Source organism: Trichechus manatus, unplaced genomic scaffold (assembly GCF_000243295.1).
Source record: "Trichechus manatus latirostris isolate Lorelei unplaced genomic scaffold, TriManLat1.0 scaffold00025, whole genome shotgun sequence".
Lineage (NCBI taxonomy): Eukaryota > Metazoa > Chordata > Mammalia > Sirenia > Trichechidae > Trichechus > Trichechus manatus.
In genome coordinates, this window is record NW_004443961.1 from 14,270,153 (window position 1) to 14,279,594 (window position 9,442).

At 38.9% G+C, this 9,442-nt stretch overlaps 1 protein-coding gene across 1 annotated transcript in view; it reads right to left on the reverse strand.

The window, feature by feature from the left end:
• Window positions 1–1,800: 1,800 nt before the first annotated feature.
• Window positions 1,801–9,442, reverse strand: part of FREM1 (FRAS1 related extracellular matrix 1) — a 46,212-nt gene continuing 38,570 nt past the window's right edge. Inside the window, exons 12-13 of the mRNA XM_023728617.1 lie at window positions 4,284–4,369; window positions 1,801–2,283 (exon numbers count right to left, since the gene is read on the reverse strand). Of these exons, the coding sequence (XP_023584385.1) occupies window positions 2,084–2,283; window positions 4,284–4,369 (286 nt within the window). The 3' untranslated portion in view covers window positions 1,801–2,083. The remainder of the gene's footprint in view (window positions 2,284–4,283; window positions 4,370–9,442) is intronic.

Here is a 9,442-nt window from a genome sequence, read left to right on the forward strand (position 1 = left end):
CCGATTTTTTATTTGCATCTTATTTCAATTACTTAGATTTTACAACTAAATTGATGTTTTCATGATTAAGAATATTTTAACATATTCTTCTAGTATATTACAGTTTTTATACTACAGCTATAGTAGTTATCCTCTAGTTGTTATAAAAATCAAAACATTCTCTCTTTATGCTAACATTTGCAATTGTATTTAAATATTTTCATTGCAGAAATGTATGATAAAACTACCATGCTGACTGGGTTTTGCATAGTTGACAGAGCTTTATAGTTCCAGTTTTAATAGTTTATATAGTTCTAGAATTCCAGTAGAGAGGACTGGTCCTTGAATTCTTCATTCCTTGAACTTCTGCTTTCCCTTCTAGGACTTAATCCTTCAGGGCAACAACTCATCTCCTCTCTAACCTGCATCCCACCTTTCCACACTGCAAAAGCTAGTGGATCAGAAGGAATCTGATTGGAGCTGGTCCAGGAGGATGGATTTGACACCTTTTGGTTAAACACCAGAGACTGCCTGTGTGACACAGGAGACCTGTACATTATACCAGTCTCCCATCTAAGGTAAGGAGCTGCCTGACTCCATACGATGTTTAGATTTAAGTAAGAGGTAGAACATCTAAGTCTTATCCTAACCTCTCTTTGTAAATTTTTCTATTAATCAAATGCTTGATAAATAAGCAGAAATAAAGGAAGCTGGTCATGTTTTTAATATCCAAAGCTGGACTGAATTTTTTCAAACATTATTAATTTCACGCAAGCTATGGTTATAATAAAACCTGCACCAAAACTCTACTTAATAACCAGTTTTGATCCTGAAGTTGCACTGATGCTCAAGCAGAAGGTTACATTTGGCACAACTATACTTTTCACTGATTAGGAAAAGAGAAAAATCTGGAGTAAATATTTCAGAAATAAAGTTCTAATTTCCTCTAATTAGAACCTTAATTTCAGACTGGTAAGGATGCAACACGCTTCACCGCTACAAAATGCTTCGCTCAGCTGAGATGATAAATTAATAAGGTACCTTTACGTTAGAGAATCAAGTTAGTATGGCATTTCTGCAAAGATTAAAGATTTAAGGGCTTAACATTGCAGTGAAATCTTTTTCCAAGAATATAGGCTTTCAAGGGCTCTGTTTTCAGTATTACTTTTCTTTGATTCATCAGCACAGTTCACTGGTACACTTCTGAGGAAGCAGTATTTTTCTTCCATACATCAACCATCATTCATATATATTCTCTATTTCAAATATCCTCGAGAAATGCCAGTCAGTACTACGTATACATGCGGGTGAAGAAAGAGACTCATGGAACTTCAAATTTCTCATGATTCTGCAAGGCTGGGGAAGCCCAGTCATTAGCTTTGGAATGGTATGATGTCAGCATTCTTATTGGAAAAGGCGATCTGTCTAATGAATAGTGATGTGTAGACCTCGGAGGTACAAGGAGCCCCCTGAATGCTTACCTGAACTAGAGCCTTGCAGATGAGCCTCCACAGAGTAGTTCCCCTACCTAAAGCCTTCCTTCTCCACAACATCTTTTAGAGAAAGAATTCTCCTTTCTTTCTATCCACAGCCTCTAATCTCAGGTTTCACATTTAAAAGGGCTCCAAAGGGACAAACCAACCTTTTGCAGTTCAACCTTGGTCAAATGAACTGGAAGGGTTAACTTCACTCAGACTGAAATGGTAGGAGTGCCTGCAATATAGATTTCAGAAAGGATTCATTTGAAGTAATAGAACAAAAACATTCCAAGGACCATGATATTGGTGCTGCCTGAGATTTAGGGGCTGGGGGGTGTCACCTGGAATAAACAAATCCTACATCTTATAATACTGCAAGCTTTTACTTTAAAAGGTATTGAGATGCAAAAATTGTATCTCATTTTATAAGAAATATTCATTTATCAATCTTTCTGGAACAATTAATTTTTGTTCCATTTTTAACTAGAGAGGATCACTTACAAACTATGATTTTAAAAATATAAGAAGTAAGTCATGACAACTGGTTTTCTCGTGGGCAATATTCACACATCCCATAAATAAATAGGTGAGAAATCCCAGGCGGGCACCTAGAAGGCCAGTTACATTTAGAGTTTCCTGGAGCATATATAATTGTGGGGTTTGCCCTGCCTACAGTCCTTGGCCTGCCATTTCCCTTGTCTATGAACCAAAACACAGTTCTTTCCAGGCTTTGAATGTTGACGGGGTAATTTCCTCCAGTTGGTGAAGGCGACGGGCTCACCACCAATCCACTCCCAGTGGCCAGCATGCACTTGGTCATTCAAACCTAATGTGAACAAAAAAAAAAAAAAAGGTGTGAAATTATTTTATTACCTTTATACTTAGCCATCATATCCAGTCTGTTGTTCTAAACTCAGGAATCACATGTATTCTGGACCCAGGTTCTAAAACAAGTAATAACCAGTTAGCATCGAGTAGATTCCGACTCACCAACCCCATGTGTATGTCAGACTAGAACTGTCATCCACAGGGTTTTCAATAGCTAATTTGTTGGCAGTAGATGGCCAGGCCGTTCTTCCAAGGTGCCTCTGGGTAAACTCAAACCTCCAACCTTTTGGTTAGCAGCTGAGTGCATTAAGTGCTTGCACCACCCAGAGACTCTAAAACAAGTAATAGGAGTTGGGAATCCTATAAGATACAATTAAGAGCACAAGGCTTTGGAGTCAGGCAGACCAGAGTCCAAATCCCAGCATCTTTGGGCAGAAACTTAAGCTGAATTTTCTGAAACTCATCTAAAAAGTGGGGATAAAAATAGTACATCAAGGGCTGTTCTCAGATTTAAATAAGATAATGCATGTAAAGCTCTTGGCATATGTAAGTATTTAATAAATAGCAGCTATTATTATTATTTGTATTATCCTACACACAGAACTCCTTTCACAGAGAAAGAGATACATTCTTGTCTATTGTTCTTCATGATTTAGATACCTTGGTTTTCCTATTTGAAAGCAGCCTTCTATGTATTGTTTTTAGTCTGGAACAATCCCAATACAGAGCAGCTTTTCTCCACTTGCCCCCTACTCCCACTGGCAGTTTTCGCAAGTTGCACTTTAATGCCGTAAAGCTGTTCTAATAGTTTCTTAAAGAAGCATTCCTCCCACTCACTCGCTTTCCTAATTGAAATAAAAAGGAATGAAATGAGGAAGGAATCCCCTGGAACAGCATGGTCTGTTAGCTCCTAAACCCGACTTGAGTGTGAATAGTCTTAGTTACCTAGCATACTACCTTCCCTCAACTGATTCTCAGTCTATATTTTTGAGTGGATTCAAATGGAATCCACTGGGTTAGCAACACCCAATCTGCTTCTGGAACATTTCCTTGAATTATTGATCAGATAATGGTATGCTAACTATTTTGTGAGGATGGAGCCTTGAAATCAGGCATTGTGGATGTAGAGAAAACTTATCCAACAGTTTAATAGTCTCAGACAATTTCAGAATTTAGAGACCCACTGAGTATTACAAAAATTTTGTGAAGCCAACACTATGTTTCTTATAGTTCCCTCAAATACAATACTTTTCAGGGAAGGTGGTGGGAACACTGACTTTGATGTGCCATGAGAATTCTATTTCTCAAATGGCTTTAAAAGATTTATATTGTTGTTAACATTGTAGAAAATATTAAAAAACTCAGAAATTAAGAAATAAAATTCAGATTACCTTTAACTCCCACCTGGATGTAAACCATTTCTAATACTTCAGTATAAATATACACTACATGCATATAAGTTAATTTTTTCATTCTAAATTATTTCATGTTTTATGTGGCTGTGGACCTTGTTTTATTTAGCATCTTGCTACAACTGCAATAAATTGCATGTTTTATATATAGCATAATATACATCTAACATATATTTATTGAATGAATAAATACACCAAAGACATTTTGTCATGTCTTTAATACTTAAGGCCCAAGCATTAAATATTAAATATTCCCTCATACGGCTATATTATAATTTATTTAACCATCCCCGATTTATAGCTATTTCTAATGTTTTTACTTTTAGAAATTGTGGTGACCTCTCTTACCTATAAATCTAACCACATCACTAATTATTTCTTTGGGATAGATGTTTGAAAATGAAAGCATTGTGTCAAAAGGTTTAAGAGAGGTTTTAAAAGACAGACTGTCAAACCATCAAACATAGCTAGGCCATTGGTCATTACTGGTAGACCAGAAAGACATTGGTCCATGGAAGCGAGCAGTGGGAGGTATCCAGTCTCTTGGTGTCCTTGCCTGCCTCCTATGTGCAGCACAGATACTTGCCTATCCAGAAGGGCCTCCTTCCACTGATGTACCAGAGCCATCGCATATGCTGCCTTGTGAGGACAGTTACAAGGCTGCCCAGGTGTCTACATGCAAACAAATGAAAATGAGAGCCTTAGTGATAAGAAGTTCAACATTTCTGCTGCCATACATAAGAGAAATAAAAATCAGTTAAAAAAAACTAGACAGATATGTTGTTAGTTGTCGTCAAGTTGGCTCCAACTCGTGCAGACCCTCTGTACAACAGAACAAAATGTTGCCTGGTCCTGTACCACCTTCATGATCTTTGGTACACCCGAATCCATTGCTGTGGCCACTCTGTATTTTGAGTACCTTTTCCCTAGGAGGCTCATCTTTCAGTAGTGTATTGGATGATTTAGTCATCTAGTGCTGCTATAACAAAAATACTACAAGTGGATGGTTTTAACAAAAAGAAATTTATTCTCTCACAATCTAGGAGGCTAGAAGTCCAAATTCAGGGTTCCAGCTCCAGGGAAAGGCTTTCTCTCTCTGTCAGCTCTGGGGAAAGTTCTCTGTAGTCAATCTTCATTAGTTGAAGAGCTTCTCAGTCGAGGGACCCTGGGTCCAAAGAACACACTATTCTCCTGGTTCTTGCTTCTTTGTGGTATGAGGTCCCCATGTCCCTCTGCTCGATTCTGTCTTTTATATCTCAAAAGAGACTGGCTTAAGACACAACCTAATCTTGTAGATAGAGTTGTGTCTCATTAATACAACGGTCGCTAATCCTGCCTAATTAATGTCAAAGGAGTAGGATTTACAACACACAGGATAATCACATCAGATGACAAAGTGGTGGACAATCACACAATACTGGGAATCATGGCCTAGCCACCCTGACACATATTTTTGGGGGACATAATTCAATTCATGACAGTGGACAATGTTCTGTTGTGATCTATAGAGTTTTCACTGGCTAATTTTCAGAAGTAAATCACTAGGCCTTTCTTCCTAGTCTCTCCTAGTCTGGAAGTTCCTCTGAAACCAGTCCACTATGGGTGATCTTACTGGTATGTGAAATACTGGTGGCACAGCTTACAGCATAACAGCAACAAGCAAGCCACCACAGTACAAAAAAAATGAAAGATGGTGGCACAATGGTTAAGCACTTGGCTGCTAACCAAAAGGTTGGTAGTTCGAACTCACCCAGCAGCTCTGTGGGAGAAAGACCTTGTGATGTTCTCCTGTAAAGATTATAGCCAGGAAAACCCTATGGTGCAGTTCTACTCTGTCACATGGGGTCATTATAAGTCAGAATCAACTCAACAGCACTTAACAACAACAACAACAAATATTCGTTGTTGTTGTTAGGTGTCATTGAGTTGATTCCAACTCGTAGCAGCCCTATGTAACAACAGAACGAACACTGCCTGGTCCTGCACCATCCTCACAACGGTTGCTATGTTTGAGCCCATTGTTTCAGCCACTATGTCAATCCATCTCGTTGAGGGTCTTCCTCTTTTTCGATGACCCTCTACCTTACCAAGCATGACGTCCTTCTCCAGGAACTGGTCCTTCCTGATAACATGTCCAAAGTATGTGAGACGAAGTCTTGCCATCCTCGCTTCCAAGGAGCACTCTGGCTGTACTTCTTCATTCAAATTTGTTCTTTCTTCTGGCAGTCCACATTCTATTCACTACTCTTCACCAACACTATAATTCAAAGGCATCGATTCTTCTTTGGTCTTCTTATTCATTGTCCAGCTTTCACTTGCATATGAGGCAATTGAAAGTTATCATGGTTTGGGTCAGGACACCTTAGTCCTCAAAGTAACATTTTTGCTTCCCAACACTTTGAAGAGGTCTTTTGCAGCAGATTTGCCCAATGTAATACATCGTTTGATTTCTTGACTTCTGCTTCCATGGTCATTGACTGTGGATCTACGTAAACTGAAATCCTTGACAACTTCAATATATTCTGTTTGTCATGATGTTGCTTATTGGTCCTTTCCCAGAGTTTTATACTATATTTTCATTTTAATACTTATCTGCAGGGTCATGGTAGGTGGCAGCAAGGAAGGTGATATTTTGTTACAATACCTAGGCTGCGACACACAAGTTCAGTAGGTTTTAAACAACTTTGAAAATTCAGCAACTGCCTATTTATAAAGATTAATTATTTAATACCAAAATCTTACTGCTCTCCAAAGAAGTTTATTTCTAAATCATAGAAATCCAGCAATTCTCCAGTTAATCTGATCAGTTGTTGTTAGGTCTTTCAAGTAGGTTCTGACTCATAGCGACCCTACGTACAACTGAACGAAACACTGCCCACTCCCACACCATCCTCACAATTTGATCAGTAAGGTAACCCAAACTAATTCCTTGGATAAAATGAATTTAGTTGAGGCCTACATTTGGAGCTTGGTGTTGTTTAGTCAACTAACCCAATAATTGCGAGCCAGTGAAATGAGTCCAGCCCCACTGTCAAAACTTCATATATCATGTTGAAGTCAAAGCCCTTGTTTTTCCAAACATATTTCTCCAAAATAAAATTCTTTATGAATTCTTTTTGCAGCTACCTGAATTATTCCTATAAGCAATATTTGATTGTGCCTAATTCCCCTCAGTGCTGATTAGGCCCTTAAAAATGCTTCAAGTGAAATGTCAACAGATATTATTCTTTTCTTCTTTTTTTAATATAGAAAGTTTTAAAAAAAGAAACAAGTAAAACCACCATTATTTCTTTGCTTGGTTAATATCCATTGACACGAAAATAAGGTAGGAAACAAAATTAGCAAGACTTGTATAAAATTAGACATCTGTTGAATTAAAAAATTTAGATCTATTTCCCTGTTTTTCCAGATCACCGATGGTGAACATAATTTATCCATTTATTAATGATTTTTTTCCACTAACACTGCCAGTAATTGTGTGGTTCTATAACACAGCAGTGATTTATAGGCCTCCTGAGACATGTAAGGTCTTTGCCCCTTCACGGAATGGCCTCAGGCTGCTGGATTTGGGTTCTGTGACTGGCTCTGACCTTATTACTTACTGTCAGCTCCTGTCTGACAACTACCACAGATATCATAGCAGTATTTCCTCCTCTTCGCTTCACATCCAACATGCTAATTCTAATGTGCGGTGGCCTTAGAACACCAGAATATTAAGCTTGTGCTAAGCGTGGCATGGGCTGAGAAAGGGCTTGAGGGCCGTCTTAGTCAACACTTAGACTGGACAGAGCATGGGATGCCAGGGTTCTAGTTCTTTCTGCTTTGCCCTATTTCATCATCAGAAGAAAAAAAAAAGTTGCAGTTGAGTTGACTCCGACTCATGGCGACCCTTTGTCTGTCAGACTGTAACTGTGCTCCATAGAGTTTTCAATGGCTGAGTTTTCAGGAACAGATTGCTAGGCCTTTCTTCCGAGGCACCACCGGGTGGACTTTAACTGCCGACCTTTAACCTTTCAGTTAGCAGCAGAGCACATTACCCATTCACACTACCCAGGGACTCACATCAGGAAATAACAGAGCTTTATTACAGGATAGTTAACATGTTCTCTAGCTTTCACATTCTTGAAACTATCTTTAAAGCAGACTTTATAAAACCCATTTTAACGGCTCAAGTACTATTTTGGTGTTCTTTTTGACTCTCCAAGAAGGAAACCAAAAAGAAATCCACTGCCGTCAAGTCAATTTTGACTCATAGCGACCCTACAGGAAAGAGTAGAAGTGTCCTGTAAATCCTTATGGAAGCAGACTGCCATATCTTTCTCCCATGGAATGGCTGGTGGGTTTGAACCGCCAACCTTTGGGTTAGCAGCTGAGTGCTTTAACCACTGCACCACCAGGGCTCCTTCCCCAAGAAATAAGAAGTCCCAAAAGAGAGAGATGGGGAAACAGCTGTGTTTAGGGTAAGTAAAGTATTAGAGCATAGTTTTTCACAAAATAAAAGTTTGGATATTTATATGTTGATTATTTTATACAAATAGCATGTTTGTCTTTTATGTCCATACACGCATAAATAAATATGGATGTTATCTGTATAGATATGTGCATGTACAGATATAAAAATAAAATACATAGGCACACATATACAAATAAGAACCTTTTCACAGCTCTGAAATATGAAGGCATTCAAAGTGTAGTATTAAAAATGGAAACTCACTTTCCTGGTTACAGAAATAAACATCTATTTCTTTTAGACTTTTTGATTAAGCATAAGTGTATCTCATGGAGTCCATGGGTGGTGCAGATGGTTAAATGCTCAACTACCACCCAAAAGGTTGGCCTTTTGAACACACCCAGAGGCGCCTCAGAAGACCAGCCTGGTGATCTGCTTTCAAAAGGTCACAGCCTTGAAAACTTTACGGAGCAGTTCTACTCTGTACACTAAGGGTCACTGTGACTGGAATCGACTTGTTTACAACTAACAACAACAACACAAGTATATTTCAGAGTAAAACCTCTAAGGATAGGACAGCAGGGGTTCCAGACACTCCTGTGGAAAACAACATGGTTTCCTAGATAATGATCTATAATAATAGAATTACCAAATGTACAATGACCGGCAAAGGAAATGAGCAGATGAGATTATAATATGTAAATTCAAGAAATGCTTAATCTGAGAGTCTGGCTCCTCTGGGTTAGAAAAATAATAAAACACCAATGGAGAGGAAAGGAGATTGGAGATAAAGATTGAGTTGAGCTGGCAATCTGATTAGGGACAAGGGATAAAGCAAAATTTGCTATTCTTACTGAGACATGAGTGCTGTGAATGACACTCCGTATGGGACCTTCGGATACATATACCAGCAAGGAAGCCAAAGAAAACAACCCAGATAGCCCTAATAATGGTCCCTGAGACCAAATAAAACAACCTACTAGATGCATGTTGTTGTTGTCGTCAGGTGCCGTGGAGTTGGTTCCAACTCATAGCGACCGTATGTACAACAGAACGAAACACTGTCCGGTCCTGCACCATCCTCACAGTCGTTGCTATGTCTGAGCCCACTGTTGTAGCCACTGTGTCAATCCATCTCATTGAGGGTCTTCCTCTTTTTCGCTGACCCTCTACTTTACCAAGCATGATGTCCTTCTCCAGGAACTGGTCCCTCGTGATAACATGTCCAAAGTACCTGAGACAAAGTCTCACCTTCTTCACTTCTAGGAAGCATTCTGGCTGTATTTCTTCCAAGA